Consider the following 23,689-nt stretch of genomic DNA (forward strand, 5'->3'; position numbering starts at 1 on the left):
TTTGTTTTTCCTACTTTTTATTTTCTCTCCCCCCCCTCCAGGTTTATCAGACCAGATTACATCTGAGATTAGAAAAGACAGGAAGTGAGAAAAGCAGAAAGCTGTGTGTGTGTGTGTGTGTGTGTGTGTAGTAGTGTAATAGAGAAGGGCAGCTGGCACTCACTGAAAGATGCCTTAAATAGCCTCAAACACTCGCAGATACCAGCTGAACCACAGCAACCAGGACCTGAACCACAGCTACCAGGACCTGAACCACAGCTACCAGGACCTGAACCACAGCTACCAGGACCTGAACCACAGCTACCAGGACCAGGAATTATAAATTAATAAATTAGTCATTAGAAAGTGAATCAGAAGAGAATCTAAAGCCTGGTGCAGGGTGATGGGTTGAGTGACAGGGTAGTGACGGGATGAGTGGTGGGTGATGGTGATGTGGCAGCCGGAGTCTGAGAGAGTACAATAGGTCGTGCTGTTTCTCCATCAGCAGCCAGAGTCTGAGAGAGAGAAAGAGAGAGAGAGAGAGAGAGTACAGTAGGTCATGTTTTTCTCTAGGTGGGTAATGAGTGAATGTGGAAAATGTAGATAAATAAACATACAGACAGTTTTGATGTGTGTATAGTGTGAGTGTATGAGTGTGTGTATAGTGAGTGTATTAGTGTGTGTATTGTGTGTGTGTGTGTGTGTGTATGTGTGTTGTAAAACAATAAGGATCGGGTCTCTCGCAGTGTATAAACATGTTTTAAATAAACAGGAAGTGGAGTAATGCCCTTTTAATTGATTCATTCTGGCCTCTTCCATGTTTTTCTCAGTTCAGACTAAAACAGCCTGAACCCACCCCACCCCCCTCTCCCCAGCCCCTCCCCTCCCCGCTCACCATCAGTGTGTAGTCACCCCCTGCACTCAAAATATATACACTAGTGTTCAGCTGCCTGGTCTCAGTGTTGAAGAGTGAGTTAACTCTTTCTCTGCTGCTGCGTGGCTGTATGTGAGCTGAATGCTGTAAAGGGTTAACGTTCTCAGGAACCTGATTCTACCAGTGGACTGAATGTGACGTGGTGCTCTATAGATCCTTCGATATGGGATAAACTGTATATGATCGTATACAGTAATTAAATGTAAATCAGTAAAATAAAATCTCTCTCTCTCTTTTTCTATCTCTCTATACTGTAATAAATGCAGAGAGGGTAATAAAATGTAATGAGGGCATCACTACAGGCAGCAGAGCTGATTTATGTGGTTGGTTCTGGATGTTTGAGGAAGGTGGAGGAGGTTCCTCAGCCGCTCTGGTTCTGAGGTTCTGGTGTTTTGGGTCGGCGGGAGCTTTGAGGAGACGGGTGGGTGAACAGGCCTCGAGGGTGGAGCCGAGACGTGGCAGTAGGTGGGCAGTGCCACTATTCAAATTTACCAGGCAGAACTTGGCAAAGTTTCTTCTGTTTTGTCGTAATAAAACGTAACTACTATTATTTTACACCAAACTGCAGTCTTACTGTGTAGAGATTTCATGATAAATTAACCAATATATTTTCCACATAGTAAAGAATTGGATTCCTTAGATCTTTCGATGTTGAGAATAAACAAATAACCTTTAAAATAACATTTATTTAACATTAGTATTGAAATTCTGACATTAAATCAACAATCAAGATAAATGTCTATAAATAAGCAATAGTTAATCATTTTAAGTTGCTGATAAAAATATATATGTAATACTGAGTATTGGGTATCACTGAGATCAGCCAAAATAATTTACGTCATGCCTGAATATTATATCACAATTCAACAGTATAATTCATAAAATAATTAAGGCAGGTCTAATACGGTTTATTGTAATTTTTGGTAATTATTGCATTCCTAAAATTACAGGGAATAAACAAATTGTGATACAATTTCACCAGTAAAAGTTCTATAAATTATCAGTGTTTTTATTAATTACTGTGTTATAATGCATTTTTTTTTATGATTGAACTGCTTAAAGTCTGCTGTTTTTACTTAAACAAACAAATAAATTAAAAGAGCCTGTTCTTCAGGGAGGGTTTATTAATAAAACCAGCAATGGGTCAATTTACCCAGCAGGTGGTGCTGTTCAACTGTACAGCTCTGTTACAGTATATAAATATTTAATATTATTAATAAATTATAACCTGCTGGTCATATTTATTAATCGTTTACTTTACAGTGCAAACTATATTTACAGTGCAGATATAATTTAACTTATATAATAAAGAATATTTTACTATCTATTTCTCCTTTCTGATGATCACGTATTCTTACCCCTTTACAGCCGAACGTCTCAGCCTTCATATTTTCACAGTTCAAAATTACAGTAATATTACAGAAACATCCAACAAAGACTTTTCAATTTGGGTCCAAACCAAAAAAGCACAATAGCTCACTCCAGAACCAAGAGCATCACCCCCCCTCCTATCATCACAATAATAACATTAGCAGTTCTGCATCCTTCTGGGTTCTAAGCATCTCCATCTATCAACCGCATTCCTAATATTTACTAGAGTTCTTTAGAAGGAGGCCAAGGCTGCAGCACACTGTCTTTACCTGCTATTGTGTTCCATACTTGACAACCTGGGGTGTGGAAATAGGAACAGGGAATGGGGTTGGATGACTGTAGTGAGCGTCCATTTTTATCAGCCCTCCGAAAAAATAGAACTGCATTCCATTTGCCTTTAACTGTGCCGGCAGTAAGAGTACTGGGAGTAAGGGTACCGACAGTAAGGGTAGCAGCAGGACACCATCAGGTCCAGATGTGTGGTCAGGGAGGCGGTGGTGAGGGAGGCGGTGGTGAGGGAGGCGGTGGTGAGGGAGGCGGTGGTCAGGGAGGCGGTGGTCAGGGAGGCGGTGGTCAGGGAGGCGATGGTCAGGGAGGCGGTGGTCAGGGAGGCGATGGTCAGGGAGGCGATGGTCAGGGAGGCGATGGTCAGGGAGGCGATGGTCAGGGAGGCGGTGGTGAGGGAGGCGGTGGTGAGGGAGGCGGTGGTCAGGGAGGCTATGGTCAGGGAGGCGATGGTCAGGGAGGCGATGGTCAGGGAGGCGATGGTCAGGGAGGCGGTGGTGAGGGAAGTGATGGTCAGGGAGGCGATGGTCAGGGAGGCGGTGGTGAGGGAGGCGGTGGTCAGGGAGGCGTTGGTCAGGGAGGCATTGGTCAGGGAGGCGGTGGTGAGGGAGGCATTGGTCAGGGAGGCGGTGATGAGGGAGGCGTTGGTCAGGGAGGCGATGGTCCGGGAGGCGGTGGTGAGGGAGGCGATGGTCAGGGAGGCGGTGGTCAGGGAGGCGGTGGTCAGGGAGGCGGTGGTGAGGGAGGCTTTGGTCCGGGAGGCGGTGGTGAGGGAGGCTTTGGTCAGGGAGGCGGTGGTGAGGGAAGTGATGGTCAGGGAGGCGATGGTCAGGGAGGCGGTGGTGAGGGAGGCTTTGGTCAGGGAGGCGGTGGTGAGGGAAGTGATGGTCAGGGAGGCGGTGGTCAGGGAGGCGATGGTCAGGAAAGCGGTGGTGAGGGAGGCTTTGGTCAGGGAGGCGGTGGTGAGGGAAGTGATGGTCAGGGAGGCGGTGGTCCGGGAGGCGGTGGTCAGGGAGGCGGTGGTCAGGGAGGCGATGGTCCGGGAGGCGGTGGTGAGGGAGGCGATGGTCAGGGAGGCGGTGGTCAGGGAGGCGGTGGTGAGGGAGGCTTTGGTCCGGGAGGCGGTGGTGAGGGAGGCTTTGGTCAGGGAGGCGGTGGTGAGGGAAGTGATGGTCAGGGAGGCGGTGGTCAGGGAGGCGATGGTCAGGGAGGCGGTGGTGAGGGAGGCTTTGGTCAGGGAGGCGGTGGTGAGGGAAGTGATGGTCAGGGAGGCGGTGGTCAGGGAGGCGATGGTCAGGAAAGCGGTGGTGAGGGAGGCTTTGGTCAGGGAGGCGGTGGTGAGGGAAGTGATGGTCAGGGAGGCGGTGGTCAGGGAGGCGATGGTCAGGGAGGCGGTGGTGAGGGAGGCTTTGGTCAGGGAGGCGGTGGTGAGGGAAGTGATGGTCAGGGAGGCGGTGGTCAGGGAGGCGATGGTCAGGAAAGCGGTGGTGAGGGAGGCTTTGGTCAGGGAGGCGGTGGTGAGGGAAGTGATGGTCAGGGAGGCGGTGGTCCGGGAGGCGGTGGTCAGGGAGGCGGTGGTCAGGGAGGCGATGGTCAGGGAGGCGATGGTCAGGGAGGCGGTGGTGAGGGAGGTGATGGTCAGGGAGGCGGTGGTCAGGGAGGCGGTGGTCAGGGAGGCGGTGGTCAGGGAGGCGTGGAGAGGAGACAGCGAGGAGGAAAAGAAAACAGGGTGGTTGAGATGAACTCACTGGGTGGCTCAGGGTGTTTATTTAGTCTGAAGGTGACGGGAGCCGAGCGGCTGCTGCCAGTAATTCCTCCTCTCTGAGAAACGGTTTCTGCAGACGCCGGAATCCAGCAGCACACAGAGCCAACAGACCACCTGACCCAACAACGACAAAAATCTCAGAGAACTTCCCTAAAGCTAAACCTGCTAAAGCTAAATTTAAACTGATCACAGAGGTCACACACTCACCGTACCAGCTCAACCCACACTAACACCTCATACACCAACACCATGCTAATCACTGTTAATCACTGCAGTGCTGAGAATAACCACCCACCAGCCAAACAATAACAATAATAATAATAATAATAACAATAGCTGCTCTGTGGTGGGAGGAAAATAATAAAATATATAGAGAAACACAAACACAACTACAGTCTGGAATTATTATATTAAATATAGAGTGAAATATAAGATCAGAAGAGGATAACTGAACAACTGGATAATGAGTGTAGAAACTAAGGTGGTTATAATGTTATGCTGTATGGGTGTTCAGTATAGTATAGTAGGGTATATAGTACAGTATTTAATATAATAAATAAAAGCAGTATAAAAGTGGGTTCTGAGTCCTGAAGGTCGGATCAGGACTGAACTGAGGGAAATATAAACTCTGAGCAGTAACAGAGGAACAGTGCGGTATTCCAGCCTGGGCTGGAGAAGTGTGTGTCAGTGTGTTTGGGGAATACCACCCAGCGAGCAGGAGTGTGTGTGTGTGAGTGTGTGTTCTCTCAGAGGAAGCTCCGGGTCGGTGGGCCTCACACAGTGACGTTGGGCCACCCAGGTTCTGCCCACTGTTTATTTTTGTCATTTGGGGGAAATTGTTCAGAGTGAGGCTCGGGGGCTTTGATTTGTCATGTGTCAGCTTGTGCTGGCAGGCGGAGTGTAAACACGGTGTGAACTTGTGTATAGCAGTACGTGTGTGTGTGTGTGTGTTAAAGGTCAGAGAAGAGGAGTGATGTGCAGAAACTCTGCCGGAGTATTTCTGATATCGTATCAGCAGCACAATCAATACAAAACATACAATTTATCCTGTAAACCGATCCAATCATTCACCATCCAGAGTTAAGAGTTTACACACTGATAAACTGCTGTTACACTTATTTAAAATATTTCCCCACTATTCTATATCTCCCTAAACTCACTATACTACCCCACACTGCCTATAGTAACTTCAACATAAACTACCCCACAACCCTATACGACTTATAGTAACTTAAACACACGCTACCTAACACTGATATTCCAATCTGTATCAAAAGAACTCGGGAATTACAGGAGAAAGCTGGCTCCAAATTTGAGTTTGTGTGGGAAAAATCATGTTAAAGTTTCAGGTTAATGCTGAAGCACAACCTCATTTTGCTGTGTTAAAGATCACTACTTTTTTCTAATCAAAATCTTTGCACTTCTGGAAATAAAGAACAGCAGCCAAACTGACATTTTGTGACTTATGTAAATGTTAGCACATCACATCCACATCCAGATAACCTTACTAAAAAAAAAAATAAAAAAAAAAAAAAATATATATATATATATATATTTCTATGACATTTACAAACAATAAGTCTTTAATGCAGTAGAAACCCAAAACCAACAGCAACTCCCCTCATCATCTCAGCCCCCCCCCCCAACCCTGCTAGAGTAAAGTTCACCCAGCTTCTAACTTCATTACCTTCCTTCAGCTCACTTTTAAAATAAGAGTTTATTTCACTTCGTCCTGCTCTTGTTGAATAACAGTCTCTACTGTCCAGAGAAGACTTTCTAGCAGATTTTGGAGCACTGCTGAAGATCTGATTACATTTAACCACAAGAGTAAACATTAGTGAGCTCATAATATTTGATGATGCAATGACCTCTTCCTTTCTCTTCCTCAACTTTTTGTATGGAGCTCCATTATCCCAGAGATCAGTTTCACTGCTCTACAGCTGAATATTGGGGGTTTACACCCCTCTATGTCTCACACCTGCTGTTAGACACTGAGATCACAGCTTCATGTAAATTAATCTGCTGCAGTCTCCTATTCTACAGGCTGTACCCTTTAAAAGGACTGCACAAGCTTTGTGTGTGCATTTCCACATGTCAGCAACAGCAACTAATAAAGTGCACTCTGGTGCTGTTGTTTTGGCTGCAGGGGCTGCATGTGGGGTTACGCGATTGGTTCATTTTGAAACAACTTATCGCAGTAAGTCCCTTTTAAGTTCAGTTTGTTGATCAGCTTCTTTTCCTCCTCCATCACGCTGTACATAATTTTATGGCACTAAAATAATAAATATAAATCCCATAGTAGTGCATTTACATCTTTTTAAACAGAATTTAAATTTTATTTTATTGTAATTTATTAATTTCCAACCTCTAAACTCGATCATAAATAACAGGAAATAAACAATCATGAAAACTTGACACCAATTTATTCACTTGTTAGGTAAACGATGGGTAATAAAAAGATCAGCTAAATGATCAAATTAATACAGTATATTAAAAATTGATAATGTAATTGTGACATCTGATTTCTAAGCTTATGTGGGCGGGGGCCGGTTGTTGCGTGAGAAACTGGGTTTGAGAAAAAACAAAATCCTAAACTGCCAGAAGCGTTTATTTAAACAATTAAACACGGTAACTGATTTATTCAAACCAACCAGTTAAACAGTTAAACATAATCTGAACATACAGCAAAAACATTTATAAGGATTTTGTTTTAAAACAGGAAAGGGTTAAATTACAGAAATGGTTTAGACACGCCTGCAAAAAAAAAAAAAACTACAAATTTGGTTTGATTGGTACTCTGGTGTCACGCCAGATTGGACGATCTGGTCTTCAGTGCCTCGATAGCTGAACGCAGGGCCTGATAGGATCCTAAACACCAGAACAACAGAGCAGTTTACACATTAACCCATTTATTCACTCATTACAGAAAAGAATAATCTTTATTAGCGTAAATACCTTGCAGTTTCTCCATATATACATCAATCTCTGGCAGGCCGTTTACTATATCATATGACGAGTGTTCCATGGCTCTGGCGATCTGATTGGCCCCCTGAGATTAAAACAGTTGATTGTCAGTTAGGTCACAAACATTAAAATACAGTATTGGGGCTCATTTCCCGGCCAAGTCTCATATTAAAACACACAACTGCTGTTTATTTAAGCAAAATTATCAGCAAACTAAGACCGTCCTATCGTCCCGCCAAATAAACAAACAAACACAAATGAATAAATAAATACTTGTTTTCTGTTCTCTCCTCGGCAGAGGATTAATTTAGTTTATATAGAAGGACACTGAAACACCAGATTATTGGGAAGAGATGAGATACTGTTGGAGATAATTTTGTGTGTGTGTGTGTGTGTGTGTTACTCGAACTATCTACACACCTGCAGATCTTCATAGAACCTGTCCTCCATCTCAGAGATGCTCGTCATTACAAGTTCTGAATCAATATTCTCCTGAAGAAAAAATAAATAAATAAATAAATGGTTAAACGCAATAGTCACATAATTTTTACACTTTAATCAATAAATTAAAATATATAGATTTGATTATTCACTTTTATTACTCTGTAGCTGCAGAGACCTCACAGACCCACTGCTTCAAATCTGAACCTTTTCTAAAAAATAATCTAAACAGTGTAAAAGTAAACTCATTGCTAATCTGAAAACATTCTGTATTAAATCCACTTTGTTCAGTCTGTTGTTAAATTGGTAAACTGACTTGTGTATGTAATCTGGAATAAGTAAAATGTAATGTATTTCCTGTCTGCGGTATTTTTAGAAGAATTAAAGAGAAAATCTAAAACCTTTTGTTAGATATATAAATATAAGAAATGTAAATCCTGTGTTCAGGATTAACTTACTTCCTCTGAGGAGCTGCAGCTCTCCTCCAGCTGCTCTATTAACCCCGTGTTCTCCTGAACCACTCCTTTAGACGCTCCATTCAGCTCCTTCACCCTGAGAGCAACAAACAGCGTCATACAGAGTCCAGCCACCAGAGAGCAGCACCACAACAGCATCAGTCCTATCAGGAGCAGGTTTGCATACTGCAGAGTGTGTGTGTGTGTGTGTGTGTGTGTGTGTGTGTGTACCTGTCAGCATATCGTAGTGTATTCAGTGTGTAGTCACAGGAGCTCATACCCGGTGAGATCATAGCGATCTGAAAACACACAACTTGCATTTATTTACACTGAACCCAGTTTTGCAGCACCTTGTGTTTAAAAATGATCCAGAAACGGTATCAGAACTGGTTACAAAGAGTGTTAAATATGAATTGTTAAAATCATTAGAACATTTGGAAATTTAGAAGTGTAGTCAACATGTCGACTAGACAGAAGAGAAACACTTAGGAAAGGCAAATTAGAATATCTGCAATAAAGCACTCAATAATTAAGCTAAACGTTTATATGCATTTCTTACACTTTAAACAATGTAACTAATCGAGATTTAAGGTGACCGCTTTCATTCGAGACCCACCAACCAATAAAAACTGTGCTTTTATTTTTTGTAAATTTTGCAGCTGGGATCTTTTTGCATCTTTTGTTGTTTCAGAGTTTTGGCAAAGACAAAATTTCACAAATAAATACAAAGAATAAAATAAAAGAATTTGATTAGTATTTTGTTTGTTTTATAATTTTGCATAAATATTTGGCAAACCATACATATGTACCACTGTAAAACAGCTTCAATTTGGTTCTCCTTCAGCTTAAAAACAAACAAAATAAATGTAGTGGTGGAGGAAAAAATCCTGAAACGAGTCTTAATTACCATGCAGGTTCTGGAGTTCTCTCCGATGAAGGAGTCTCTGAGCACCTGGGTGAGTTTACTCATCCTGAAGGGGATGTGCTCACTGTTCTGCCCCAGCGATCGGATACACTCCTGCAAATCCAGAAACAAACACTACATCAAAACACTGTCAAATAACTAAACTTTGCTCGTCTCCTATAAATTTGTAAATCTTTGTAAAGGTGTTTGAGACCAAGACCTACACCCCTTATTACTATTGCCCTATTAAACAGTATTAAGATAGTAGAAAGAAACACCAGCATCTTTAAAACAAGAAAACTGCTCAAATCTGATGTGTTTGCCGGCTCCTCTTAGAATTTTACAGAATTATTATTAAAACTAACTGTTCCAAACGAGAAACTATACAGATGGCTGATTTTTGCCACCTGTGTTACACTTTCATTTCGGCTCAGTTTTTTAGTACTGTTAACGGTTCCGCCTCTCCTGTACAGATTACCAACCCGACACGTCCCTCCCCCACAATTCTCCCTCCCATATCGTACCCATGTTTTCGCACAGTTTTAAACAGTACCTTCAGAGCCAGAAGGCTGCGGTTGATCTCCGCCGTCTCCACCATAGTCTGCCGGTCGTTGCTGCTGACGTCCGTACCTCGCTCGTTCCCCGCCAGGTCCACCAGAGAGAACTTCCCGTGAAGCTGCTTACGCCGCCTCAGGATCACCTGCAGCACCGCGTGGGACCGGGACGAGTTGGCATTGGCAAACGTCTGGCCAGATGTTCTGGATCAGAGAGAAAATTAGGCAAAGCAGCTCAATCAACAGGAGTGAAGACTAGGCTTCATTTTGTTCAGCAGGAGCGCCAACAGGGGGCACAGCATTTACATATTTACTGAGCCAATCACAATGCTTGCTTTCAGCTCACACTTTTACACTGCCCAGTGTGTTGATTACAGATGTTTAAACAAATGCAGACTGCAGAGATACAGTGGACTGTACATAATCTGTCAGTACACCCTGTGTATGCTGTTCAATGCTGTTTTCACATTTGTACTTGTAAGAACTAAGGGTGTTTTGTTTTGTTTGGACAGGCATTATTATGGTGTCACAAAATCATGAAGGAGAGAAGGATTGGCAGGAAGGAGCTGAAACCCCTCATAAGTACCTTAATGGATTTCCATTAAATGGGAGGGAGTGGGTTCTAGAATGTAAAAACATGTTAAACTAGTTGTGTTTCACAGGTGAAACTGTACCTGCAAGAACTGCCCTTCTCAATCATTTTTATGACATCATCAACAGACGAGACCGGCATTTCCTGCAGTCCGACGACCTGGACCTGCTGGTTCTCGTCCTCTAGAACTCGCAGCTTCGCCTTCTTGTTCAGTAAATCAAAAACCTGCAAAAACATTTTTCATTAAATGATCCACATTTGCATTTATGTACTTTAAACAGCACATTCTAACTCTAGTTCTGTGATGAATGTTAAAAGGAAGTGTATTTTCATTGTTTCCCTTGTTACAACATTTATTTTAGGTCCCAGTCTGCAACAAACCTTGCCATTATAGATCTCAAAAAAGGTTACATATGGGCACAGATCCATGTCAGTATATCTCTTCTGCTGCAGGAGGAGAAACACGTCCTGCGCTGTAACACAATCCAAAAGTTACAGTGGGTTCATTTAACTGTAAAATAAACAGTACCTGATAACATTTAGAACTGCATTTAAAATCACCTGCGAGGGCATAGATCCCCTTAGAGCTGTTCTGAGCTTTTCCAGAGAAGTCTCCGCCCATCGTCTGCACAGGAAAGGGGTGTTTAGAAATGTATCTAGCGTCTATCAGAGTGCAACACACTCAGAATATAAGATTATACCTACATGAGTCTTTCCACTGCCCGTTTGTCCATATGCAAAACATGTAGCCCTGCCACCCTCAAAAATAGTTTTAACCAGTGGTTTGGCAGTGAACCTGGAGACCAGACCATCACAAACCATCACAACAAAATCCATACAGTACTGCAAAACAAAAATCACAATACATCAATATTTTCTTGCAGTGCACCAGCAGAATCTAGAATATGCAGATGCAGGTGTTCGTCACAAAGTCCAGTTAATATATGATAAAGAAGCACAACTTAAATATAACAAAACTACATTACCTGTAAACCAAGTCATTGGAGGTGTCCTCATCGAACGAATAATCAAAATGGAACACCTGGTTGTCGAGGTATTTGGTGAGGTCCACTTTCTGTTTGGGCTCATGGAACAGGAGGACTCCATTTCCAGGAATACTCACTACATCTATCTCTTTCTTGGTTATTTCTAAAAAACAGAGTAAAATCCTATTGTTAAATTATTAATAACATAATTTAGTTTTAATTCATTACAGAAAAAACCTACCTTTTTTATTTAATGGCCGCTTCCGCACACACACGCAAATTCTGTGAAGCTCCACCTTAAAAATAAAGCATAAACTTTAAGGCTGATTATGAACAAATACTACCACCGTAACTATAAAACATGTATGGTGTATAAGGTGTAACAGAGCACAACGCCAATGAATAGCGATGGAAAACATGCGCAAATGTTCAGACTCTGATCAGTAAATCAGGTGCGAGATCCGTTCCCAATTACACTTTTCTTAACTGCACGGCTTTTTCTGCCAACTAGTCAACAGCGGTGTTCTTTAAGCAGCTGTTTTACCCAGTGTGAACATGGGGCACTGATCTACAGTCAGCTAATACCAACAGGGCGGACCGGGCGCAGAGCCGAGAGTTCCACTGTAAGCAGAAGCTTCCCGTACAGGAATTAAGCCTAGTCTAAGAAACTACTCAGCACATTTACTTACAGGATCAGCCAAAGTCAGAGGAATTTTCTCCAGAGTCTCACGGTAATCCTCTATCATCTGATAAAACTGCTTGTTGGGTCGGTTTACACTTCCATACTAACAACAAAAACAGTAAAATTGAGAAAACAACATTAGGAAACATTTACAAAAATTTCATTTCATATGTTTAATGCTGCACTTACCTTTCCTTTCTTTATCTGAGTCTCAGGATTTTTGGTGGAGATGGAAAGTCGTTTGTTTGCCGCTTTATTCACATCTGGAACTCGTGATAGACGTGGATCTTATCAAGAGAAAACAGGATTAACAAACACAAACCTTAATTAACATCTACTCAAAATTCCAATTCAAATAGAGCCCATAGTTTCCAAAAAAACCTTATTATTTCACACAGTGTGACCATTTCACCAATACACAAGGTAATTATTGAAAATGCGTGTTGAACATTTAACAACTGTGTATAGGGCTGGGCTTAGGGATGCAAATGATTAATCGACTTTAGATTAATTGTCGATCAGGAGGTTGCTCGAACAAAATGTATTACTCGCGATTAATCGCTAGAGGGCGCTACTGTAGTAACTAGAACAGAGCGTGAGAACGAGAGGCCCAAGCGGGCGAAAAGAAGTGCGGTGTGAGACCATCTCAACATTGTTAATTTAGACAAAGAAGTCAATTGTTGTGTGTAATGCGTTATTGAAATACAACAGTTCCACTAGCTCACTCGGTTATCATTTGAACACCGTGCCCTGCATGCCACCAGTGCACCTGGTCAACTTAAAATCACAGCTACACTGGGAGCACGAGGGTGGGATGAGAGAAGGGCGGAGGGCATTACAGAGAGGATATGCAGCGTGATCCAGAGAGATTTGATGCCAATCTACACAGTTGACGGTACAGGATTTCAGGATCTCATTGTGTTCCTATAGCCAGGATTGTTGAGTTTTTCATAATTAATAGCCTAGATGCAGTTTCTTCATAATCTATAGGCTCAATAATATTCTGTTTGGCTCTATTTAATTTCTTCTTCTTCTTTTTTAAAATATGTCTAGTGTTTCAAATGCAAGAACTAAGCCAGTCCTTAATTTATTTTATTTTTTTTATTAAAGAATGTATTTTGTTTATACCATAAAAGCATGTCTGCTTTCTTTTCCTAATGCATAATTACTTGAGGAATACATAATTGAATATAATACAATATAATTATCATAATATAATATATACTTTTTGAACTCAGTGTTTTAACTATTTAGCTGGTATTTTTAAAGGCCCTATTGAAACACTGAAATTCAGGTGGAAAAATGCCGCTTATCAATTAATCGAAAGTAGATCGATAAGATCAATCAAGTAATGATTAATGAATTAATCGATAATTTGCATCCCTAGCTGGGCTATATTAATAATAAATAAATAAAAATACAACTATTTGTCTTGCATGTTTTATATTCTGCATTAATGTGCAGATGTTTTTTTTTTGTGATGTTAAATACCCATTACATTTTACACACAATTTATTCAATATAGGCCAATCTTAGATTTATATTTAGCAATATTGGTTTTTTCAAATTAAGTAAAACCGATTTTCTTTATTTTTGTATCTCGATTAAATTTTTATATTAGGTACTTACAATATTCTGCACCACCCTAACAAACAATATAAACGGCAAAAAATTACACTAATAAATTTACCTAAATTCTCTGGAAAGTAAAGACGTTTAACGTACTTGGTGGGGCCACAGAGGCTCGTTTTGAGGTCTCGCTCTCAGAAACTGCTTCGATGGTGGGCAGCGTGGGAGACAGGGGTTTGGCAGCCTGCCTCCTCTGATAACTCGGTAATCCTGAAATCAGAGAAAAAGACAATTACAGAGATTTGAGAGAGTTTAGCACATCTGCAGATTCAATAAACAAAAAAAATTCTATTAAACACATTATATAAAAATAGCATCCTAGCATTTTCTGCACCAGTTTATGACACGCCAACAATAGAGTGCGTAAGACTTGTGGACATAAGAGAATAAAGCCCAATAACCATATACCTTTTCTTAAGACTACACAGCTGTTTACTCAATCCCATGAGTTCCCTTTGCATTGTACGTGTAAAAAATGCTCTTTCACTAACTTAACTTTCACTATTAAACATGTCGATGAGTTATACTGTTTGCCCCAGGTTTGACTCCAGTTGGGGTGTTGGAGATATTCGGACCTGATGGTCTGGGAATGGTAGATGTGGGAGTCTCTTCAGCAGCCATCGCAGAGCCGGACGACGGGAGCGCCGACGCAAAGAAAATGGTCTGGCGTGTGGTCATCCTCCTGGGAACTGCAGGCAGAAATAAATCACTGACACCAAAGCAAACCAGAAAACATAATTTACAATTTATAAAATTAATAACATTCAGAGTGATGAGAATCACATAGGCCATTCACAATAATTACAGTATTGAATTATCATACCATATCTATCTATACAACAACTGAATCATTTAATATCCTTAGCAGAAAGAGTCCATTAAGAAGAGCAATTAGATATTTAAAATTTTTAATTTCTGAATTTTGTTAATAATTAAAATTTTCATTGCTCTCGAACAGGGCATAAAGGCTTTTTACTGCTATTATATTATCAAAATATCAGTTGAACAACATTGGTCTAAGGATGAAAAAATATTTTATTGCAATAGCTATTATTGTGACAGGCCTGGCATCATATTTGAATCACTATTAGCACTAAACACAAAGCAGCCTTTTTACATAGATTTTAGGATTTGCTACAGAACTGAAAAGGGTTTGAGTATAATTTGTGAATCCCGTTACTGAACAGTTTATTCTGAGTGAAGAGGGGAGGTGAAGGTGGGGGAAGAAAAAGCACCAGTTCTTAGAAGAATAATTGGATTATTTCAGTCCCAGTTGTGATGGTTACGGGGTTACAGGTATAAAACGTGCACTGCATACAAACCTGACTCCTCTGGAGGAGGCGCCGGAGGGGCAGCTTCAAATAACATTAAACACAAGTTAACTCAATAAAGCTGTAAAATTGGAACACAGATAAAACTTTAGCAAAACAAAGCAGAACATCACTTACACTCTGTGGTTAGAGGAATCTTTGACGGCTTTAGAGGAAGTTCCATTTTCTTTATAAACAAACAAACAAAAAACAAAAAAACAAAGATGGGATATGAATGACCACCAGTGATTCAGACACAGTAAATATTCATGAGTCAATGCAAAATCAGACACACAACTACAGTATGATACATTTATATTCCACCCCCCATCAATAACTAAAATAAAGAAGTACAATACAGTCCTATTACATAGTTCTTTACAATCTGTATCAACAAAAAAGTGAAAGAAAAGAAAAAATAAATTTCTTCAAAAGAAGAGTTATTGTGACAGGTCTAACAACAATAAAATAAAACATTGCTGTATTGCCCATCCGTACATAATCCCATAATTCCTCTGAGACTCACTTTGTCTTTCTCTGTTTTGGGTGGGCGCCCGTTGCTGGTGGTGGGTACAGGGGACGGTGCCGCCTGGCTCGGTGGCTGCAGGTGATTAATTAGCTCCGCATTGAGCTCACAAATTTCACTCATATTGATCTACAGGATACAAAAACACAGCCAGTGAACACCAGGAGCAGCAGCAGCCGCTTAGGTTATTATTACAGTTCAGTAAAACACTTTACCCACCTCTTTAGCTTTAGTCTTATCGTCTTCAATCCATTCCACATGCACCGTAGACTTCGCAGCGCTTACCGATTTCACCGTGGCACTGTGGACTCGACCTACACACACACACACACAGTACACCTCAATCGGTTAATTACCTAAATTAGACTGATTTAGGACTCATTTGGCCAATAACTACTTTACTGAAAATACAAATAAATAACTGGGTGAATAATAGCAGCTGCTGCTAATGAGACAACAACGTTTTCACAAATAAAGAAACATTTTATAACTTTAGGGTGTTGCATCACAGCTCTTCATATGTTACAAGTTTATATTCCAGATACTAACAGTTTTCCTTAAAAAAATAAAATAAATGAAAAAGAAAAAGTAAGCTAAGCATCACTTATTACTCTAAATTGCACGTTTGGTGACATTGGGACACTCATGTCTCAGAGATCCCTCACGTTTCCTTCCTGCTTTCCTGTTTCTGCCAGGCTGTTATAATGAGGCCAGTTGGAATCAATGCCTGCACTCCACCTCCCTTCTGACCCAGATGAACTTTTCCTCTTTCTGGTTGAAGAAAGTTTGGTAATGAGGGTCTCCCTGCTGTCTGGCTTTCAGAACAACTCAGAAAACCTTACCAACATGCATCACTCATCATCTATGATTAAACATATTTCTTTATAATCTCTTACCAAACTCACTCTACTTCTATCAATTAAGCCAAGATCCTTACACACTACACGCCCAACAGTAAATCTCTAGATCTCGTGGTTTTGATTCATCAGTGAGATTTTGTTGCAGCTATTGTCCTAACATTTAATGCAGTGTTTCATAATAAATATGAATTGTTCAGAACGTTTTGACCAGTATGGCCATGCTTGTCGACCAGCATAACCAGCAAAACCAGGATTGATGACTAACAAGACTAAAATCTAATTTATTACACTCTAACACTGGTCAAAAACTGGATATCCATCCAACCATCCAGAAAAGGGCATGCCCCCCACAACTTTCAAACCCAAACACTAACCTAGTCCTGCTAACCGGCTAAACGTTCACCAGTTTTCTAAATGTCTAAACTCATCACCGATCCGTGTTTCAGATTCTCACAGAACTAATACCAAACAGTCCTCTCAGTTTAGCTTAGCATAGTCTAAAATAACAACCCCATAGGTTCTCTCAGGTTATCTTAGCATAGTCTAAAGCAACATCCCCATAGGTTCTCTCAGGTTAGCTTAGCATAGTCTAAAGTAACAACCCCATAGGTTCTCTCAGGTTAGCTTAGCATAGTCTAAAGTAACATCCCCATAGGTTCTCTCAGGTTAGCTTAGCATAGTCTGAGTATTCTCTGACCGTCGCTGCGGCTGATCCTCACAGCGATCCCGATCAGAAGTTTCGCGGCCGCCGGATCCATTTTAGCTCCACACAGCTCTCTTCACCGCGGAGTATCAGATATAAACCCTTATATAATCCGGAATAAACCTGTATATAATCCGGTATACAGGAGGACCTGTTTCTCTCAGAATCTGAACTCTAATAAACCGCCAACCGTTCAAAAAGCGTCACCGGAAGTTGTTAATTTAACTGGATACACGTGAAAGAGGTATCTCGCCCTAACCCAATCAGAGCAGCTCGGGGGCGGGACCTGCTGGAGCTATATCAATAATACAACCTTTATAATTTAAACATTTAATTCAAACAGTCTGTAAAATACGGAGAGCCTCAGAAACACATAAATAATAACAAGGAAAAAATCAAATTAATCAAGAAAATAAGAATAGAAGTTAGGAAAAGAGGGGACAGGAAAATGTTGAAGAAGATTAATAAGATTAATTAATAATATCTGCTATTTTTTAAAATAATAATAATATTGATCTTGTTGTTTCTCTTGTAAGATTTCTGCTAGATGCTCTATTTATAGCTTAGCCCCTTTATATAAATAACTGTTGGCTGGGCTTTTTCCTACAGCTGCAGCGACAGGAACAAACACTGTGTGGCAGTCTTAGCCCAGCTCACACAGCGGAGTGATGATGAGTGTGGATGAGCAGCTTAGAATGGGGACTATATTTGGACGCCATGTTCTCAGTCTGATTGAAAACAGCCCAGCGTAAAGAAATAAACCCACCTTTCTGTTCTGCATAATGACGTTGTCTAGGGAACAGATGATTACATCACTGACTCTTTGTCCAGAACAGCGAATAGTGTGTGTTGCAGTCAGCGCCGTGGGTTCGGGTTTATACCTGTCACATATTTTATATAACGCTGTTTTTGTTCTCTGGTCTTAGGAGTGGGAAAGGTTGTGATCCCAGTACAGAACACTGCACTTATATTTAACATAATCCAACGCTTCTGTCTAATTCCCATTCTTGCTCAGGTCTCAGGTTTGTAAAGATAGTGGTAATCAATGCTTCTGTGTTTAAATCACAAAGACACACACTCAACGACATATCACAAAAGTCATGTATAAAGAGTACACTTAAAAAAAATGTAATGTAACAGTTAGAGTATACATTTTTAATAATGGAAACTTTCTTGTATTCTTGCTTTATGGAAAAGTAGTTTTTCTGAATAAGAACATTCCCGCTCTTTATCACAGCTCTCTGGGTTTAATAGTTCATGAGCTGCAAATTTTAATCTGTGTGGTAAAATCAGCCTAAACATAGCCATTATATTTTGGATGACTTTTCCTTGTTATTGCAGGTCTAAGGTAACTAAAACTAGCTAGCATAGCTACACATACCAGTAGGTAACGTTAGCTAGTTGTCAAACTAATTTCAACAGTTAAACTAGTAGCTTAAGTTTTTAGGTTTTGTGGGTCTTTGAAATCCGCCAAGCAGTTTGCGACCAAGCTAGTTAGCTAGCTAGCTTAGCTATGAGCTCACACTAAGCAGTTCCTACTTTCTGTAATTATACAAAGATTTTTTAGAAAATGGTTCCATCTACAGTATATATGTATTTAATTTAAATTAGCTAATTAGCTAACCTAACCCTAACATCTACCTCACATCTGCCCCGCCTCTATCCCACATCTGCCCCGCCTCTATCCCACATCTGCCCCGACTCTATCCCACATCTGCCCCGCCTCTATCCCACATCTGCCCTGCCTCTACCCTGCCTCTACCCCGCCTCCATCCCAGCTCTGGTTCTCCTGTGTTGAAAGTGGCCCACCAATTAAACAACATCAGACATGAACGGGGCAGAACATTGAAGTATTGGACAGCATGTGATATAAAGACTTTACTGTAGTAATGAAACTCTGCAGATGAGGATCAGAATCAGACAGACGAATCAGAAAGTACATCTGCAGGAGGAGATCAGACCACAGATGAATGGGTTTCTTCATTAGTGGGGATGAGCTCTCATGCAGAACAGACCCGGCGCACATTTGAAAGCATTTTAGGAACTCCACCGTAATGCTGAGAGCCAGAAGCAAAAGATGGATAAAATTATATGTTTACATGCTGGATCTGAGCACTGCTGTATTTGCTTTTATCTGTCAAGAAAGACAGTTTCAGTCTGGAAGCTCCAGATTTAGAAAACTGCTCGTGAGGGCTGGAGGAAACGCTGCTGCTGCTGATTATAAAAGAGCTTTCTTATGTGAATCAAAGCAAATGATAATGAAACAATAAAGAGTATTTTTATTAAAGGGTCAACCCAGGGTTGCGAGGCAGAGTTAGAGGCGGTATTAGAGGCAGGATTGCGAGGGGGTGTTGGACGCGGTGTTAGAGGTGGTGTTAGAGGTGGTGTTAAAGGCTGGATTGCAGGGGGTGTTGGAGGCGGTGTTAGAGGTGGTGTTAGAGGAGGTGTTAGAGGCTGGATTGCGAGGGGGTGTTGGAGGCTGTGTTAGAGGTGGTGTTAGAGGTGGTGTTAGAGGTGGTGTTAGAGGCAGAATTGCGAGGCGGTGTTAGAGGTGGTGTTAGAGGCAGGATTTGTAGGCGGTGTTGGAGGTGGTGTGTAACAGTATCTGTTGGGGGTCTGACCTGAAGTGAGGTAAAGTGAGGTAGAGTGAGGTAAAGTGAGGTAGAGTGAGGTAAAGTGAGGTAAAGTGAGGTAGAGTAATGTAAAGTGAGGTAAAGTGAGGTAGAGTGAGGTAGAGTGAGGTAAAGTGAGGTAGAGTGAGGAAGAGTGATGTAAAGTGAGGTAGAGTGAGGTAGAGTGAGGAAGAGTGATGTAAAGTGAGGTAAAGTGAGGTAGAGTGAGGTAAAGTGAGGTAGAGTGAGGAAGAGTGATGTAAAGTGAGGTAGAGTGAGGTAGGGTGATGTAAAGTGAGGTAGAGTGAGGTAAAGTGAGGTAGAGTGATGTAAAGTGAGGTAAAGTGAGGTAGAGTGATGTAAAGTGAGGTAGAGTGAGGTAAAGTGAGGTAGAGTGAGCTAAATTATATTGACTGTAATTCACCCTATAGCTTCAGAGTTTAAAACACATGGACTCGTCCTCTGCTTTATTTAACTCTGTGAATCATCTTTTTTCAGAGCGTCCAGATTCACTTCAAACTGAAGTTTAGAGAACTGAACCCCCCTAGAGCACAGTCTGCCTCTGAGACACTAGTCTGGGATTGATATTGATTTTTTAGAAGACACACTTGTGTCCCCCTTCAGTTTCTCTGCAGTAATGAATCTGCTGGTTCTCAGTGAAAGGGATGCTGGTTCTTTATGTAAGTATCTTACGTAAACGCTTCAGAAGACAATTGACTCTTCCAGACGATGAGAAACGCTGGTTATCTCACAGAAAACGCTGCTCATGTTCACATCCTTTCTACATCACACCTGCTGTCTGCCACTGAAAGGCTGTATCCGTAAATCCAGCAGTATACCAAACACTCTAATCCTCACACTATACCGAACACTGCGGCTAATTATCTATTCCTTGTTCAGACACACTCTGAAATCCTGCATAAATTACATTTACTTATATCATTAAAAAAACTGTCTCCCCTTATTTTTTTCTGAAGAGTGTGTTCAGGTTCATGAATGTAAATTTTTTATTTTTATTGTCCACCTACTGTTCACTCCTGAGGCAGTGAGGGATTCTGCCCCACTTTTATTCTTTACAGGATCCGCCCACATGCGCCCACAGTCAGCTCAGCGCCGGCGGTTAATCTGAGTTGAGAGTGTAGAGTATCTGCGTCTGAAGCAGCGTTGGGTTCTACAGACCGATGATCTGAATATAACGGCCGGGCGGATCCAGAGCAGCTGTCGGATCGGCACCAGGCGACGTACGACGTACGAACTTGCTCTGGGGAAGAGTACCGGCCGGATTAAGTGAAGTGTGAATTTTTAATTGTCACTCGAGCAATTCTAAAACAATATTTTTATCCTACATCAGAGCAAAGGTCACACGCATGCAATTATCAGCACTGAGTGAATGATCTTCAGCTGTAGATGAATCTCTGCTTTAGTTATTATATAATACACACAGACAAATAACCTCAAATAAAACACAAACAACCTCTACCTCTCCTGCTCATCATACTGATCAATATTCTAAATACTAACTAAATTCAATCAGTCCAGAACAGCCCCATACATACAATTCATATGACAGATATGACCCTATATCAACACTAGTTTCCATAAATGTAGCTATAAGGTGATATATTTTTACATAAATACGTATTTGTATATGTACTTTTATTATACATATATATAAGATCAATTTAATGCTGTATATTTTTTTTACATGTTACAAATTCACTCGAATCATCACAGAAATATCTGTATGAAGAAGGAAGTGTCAGATTGTGTTTCTATTCAGAATTAAGATAAAAGATATCCAGATCTGTAATCCATAAGTAGCACATGTGTAATGCATAAGTAATGCATGTGTAAGGCATGTGTAATGCGTAAGTAATGCATGTGTAATGCATAAGTAATGCATGTGTAATGCACAAGTAATGCATGTTTAAAGAAAACAAATAAAAAATTGTATATGTATAAAACAGAAAAATTATTCCATTGCTCGTTTCTTGGCATAATTCCTGCAGCAGTGCACCAGCCTGCCCCGCCCCCTGTCCGCCCCGCCCCCTGCCCCCTGCCCACTCCGCCCCTGCCCACTCCGCCCACTGCTCTCCCTGCCCACTGCCCACCCTATCCACTGCCCGTGCCGCCCACTGACCACTCCGCCCTCTGCCCGCCTCGCCCCCTGTCCACCCCTCCCACTGCCCACCACGCCCCCTGAGCGCCCCACCCCCTGCCCACCCCAGCGCTAAATCAGTGCTAATGTGACAGTAAGGATTACCCATAAACCCTGTAAGAGCCACCCCTCCAAACATAACATTACCTGCTCAGAGACAAATCATTCCTCACCAGCCAATAAACAGCAGTGCTGAGGCGGGGGCAGTGGGTGGGGCGTGGTGGGCGGGGCCTGTAGATACTGTATAAAACTGAGCTATTGTATTTAACCTCAGCAGGACTGAATCCCTGGCGTTCTCCCAAACAGCTTCACAACAAAGCAGATCATCCCCTCTCACGCGACCTCGCCTAACCACCAATTACATAACTGCAGCCGGCCCATAGCCCCTCCCCCTCGCCTCCACACGCCTCAACTCTGGATCTGCTGTAGAAACCTGGAGCTCATTTAGTCACAGCAACCCCCCCCCCCCATGTCCCTCACATCCACTCAGAAATCTGACTACTGCAGAGGATCTGAGTTCGTCTGCAACATAAGAGTTCAGAGTGTCAGTAATCTGATCCTGCACACACTGAGGCATCCCAAAATACTCCGGGTTAGAGTGTATATACACACACACACTGAGGCATTCCAGAATACTCTAGCTATGAGTATATAAACACTGAGTAATCTGATTACTGAACTAAAACATACTCTTTTATCAGATTTATTAATCAGTTTTTTTACACCGAACTCTGATCTAATAAATCAGAGTATACTGTTTACTGGTAACTGCAGTAATCAGATAATAAATAAATGTAATTAGATTTTTGGGTGCACGTAATTATACTCAATATGTAGTTATCTCTGTCTGAGATGAACAAATGCTGTGGTTTGTTTTAAACTAAGACTAAATAAATGAGTTCATTAGTTTCTTCTTTATTTTATTTCAGCACAAACAGATGAACATGCACGTACATATACACACATATATAGACACACACACACATACATATACACAGACACATACACACATATCGTCGCTGTCCTATGAAAAACACTTATCTCCATTTTTGTCGATTGTTAGTTTACTACAGTATTTGAACATACAAACTGTCCCTTACACTGTGCCAAAATTTCTTGATGAACGGACCAACAGAAACTTATCAAAATGACTTGAAATAAACTCTTTTTACATTGACTTTTATTAAGAGTTTACCAGGTTTTTTCTCTCTCCTGTAAAGTTGCTGTTTTGGAGATAAGTGTTTTTCATTGGACAGCGACGATATACACATACCTATACACACATATACACATGTACACATACATATATACACACATATGCGTGCAGATGAATAAAGCGTACTGCTGCTTCATTAAGGGATCTGCAGTAAACAGTGATGGAGGGTCGAGCGTCTCTGACGGTTTATTCTGTAAATGAAAACACATGTTCAGGAAACTCGGCCTGCAGAGACGCCTGTAATCTGATTAAAGCTCAGCAGCAGCTCCAGCCTCCGCAGACCTCCTGTGGGCGGTGCCTTTGGGCGGAGCCTGTGTTGATGGGCGTGTCCTGTAAGGGGCTTAACTCCGGTTCCTGCTGAACTGAGCCAGTATGAGCTTTACCAACTGATATCTGTTCAGTAGGTTCAGGAGGACGAACCCAATCCTCTTCCCTGAACTTTCCAAACCCCACCCACATTCATCCTCCATTCATCCACCATTCATCCACTATTCATCCACCATTCATCCACCATTTATCCTCCATTCATCCTCCATTCATCCACCATTCATCCACAATTCATCCTTCATTCATCTTCCATTCATCCACCATTCATCCTCCTTTCATCATCCATTCATCCACCATTCATCCTCCATTCATCCTCCATTCATCCACCATTCATCCTCTATTCATCCTCCATTCATCCACCATCCATCCTCCATTCATCCTCCATTCATCCTCCATTCAGCCACCATTCATCTACAATTTATCCTCCATTCATCTA

At 41.6% G+C, this 23,689-nt stretch overlaps 2 protein-coding genes across 3 annotated transcripts; both read right to left on the reverse strand.

Moving 5' to 3' along the window:
• Positions 1 to 2,681: 2,681 nt before the first annotated feature.
• On the reverse strand, positions 2,682 to 5,160 carry LOC125804036 (uncharacterized). The gene is made up of 2 exons (XM_049483145.1): positions 5,112 to 5,160; positions 2,682 to 4,312 (listed from the first exon to the last, which is right to left on the reverse strand). The coding sequence occupies exons 1-2, from the start codon at positions 5,158 to 5,160 to the stop codon at positions 2,682 to 2,684; spliced, it is 1,680 nt and encodes a 559-aa protein (XP_049339102.1).
• A 1,580-nt stretch (positions 5,161 to 6,740) lies between these two features.
• kif2c (kinesin family member 2C) lies at positions 6,741 to 17,158 on the reverse strand. 2 transcript variants are annotated; one of them, XM_007235353.4, is made up of 22 exons: positions 16,935 to 17,158; positions 15,597 to 15,691; positions 15,378 to 15,506; positions 14,990 to 15,038; positions 14,864 to 14,896; positions 14,117 to 14,230; positions 13,638 to 13,751; positions 12,102 to 12,199; positions 11,920 to 12,015; positions 11,472 to 11,526; positions 11,231 to 11,393; positions 10,950 to 11,040; positions 10,806 to 10,869; positions 10,626 to 10,717; positions 10,327 to 10,469; positions 9,652 to 9,856; positions 9,102 to 9,212; positions 8,426 to 8,493; positions 8,198 to 8,291; positions 7,719 to 7,790; positions 7,290 to 7,383; positions 6,741 to 7,202 (listed from the first exon to the last, which is right to left on the reverse strand). In XM_007235353.4, exons 1-22 carry the CDS (start codon positions 16,993 to 16,995, stop codon positions 7,138 to 7,140), a joined length of 2,106 nt encoding a protein of 701 aa, XP_007235415.3. In that variant the 5' UTR covers positions 16,996 to 17,158; the 3' UTR covers positions 6,741 to 7,137. The 2 variants fall into 2 exon arrangements, with proteins under 2 accessions (XP_007235415.3, XP_007235416.3); XM_007235354.4 differs by lacking the exon at positions 14,864 to 14,896.
• Between the last annotated feature and the right edge of the window lie 6,531 nt (positions 17,159 to 23,689).

This window comes from Astyanax mexicanus, chromosome 8 (assembly GCF_023375975.1).
Source record: "Astyanax mexicanus isolate ESR-SI-001 chromosome 8, AstMex3_surface, whole genome shotgun sequence".
Classification (NCBI taxonomy): Eukaryota; Metazoa; Chordata; class Actinopteri; order Characiformes; family Acestrorhamphidae; genus Astyanax; species Astyanax mexicanus.

What these genes read in the sequence shown, in the direction of transcription:
- LOC125804036 (XM_049483145.1), bottom strand. Translation starts at nt 5,160, where the DNA reads ATGACAAAAATAAACAGTGGGCAGAACCTGGGTGGCCCAACGTCACTG. An exon ending in GGGTGGCCCAACGTCACTGT is followed by an intron (nt 4,313 to 5,111) that starts GTGAGGCCCACC and finishes CCACCCAGTGAG; the next exon opens with TTCATCTCAACCACCCTGTT.
- kif2c (XM_007235353.4), bottom strand. Translation starts at nt 16,995, where the DNA reads ATGGATCCGGCGGCCGCGAAACTTCTGATCGGGATCGCTGTGAGGATC. An exon ending in ATAAGACTAAAGCTAAAGAG is followed by an intron (nt 15,507 to 15,596) that starts GTGGGTAAAGTG and finishes TGTATCCTGTAG; the next exon opens with ATCAATATGAGTGAAATTTG. An exon ending in CGGGCAGTGGAAAGACTCAT is followed by an intron (nt 10,870 to 10,949) that starts GTAGGTATAATC and finishes TTTCCTGTGCAG; the next exon opens with ACGATGGGCGGAGACTTCTC.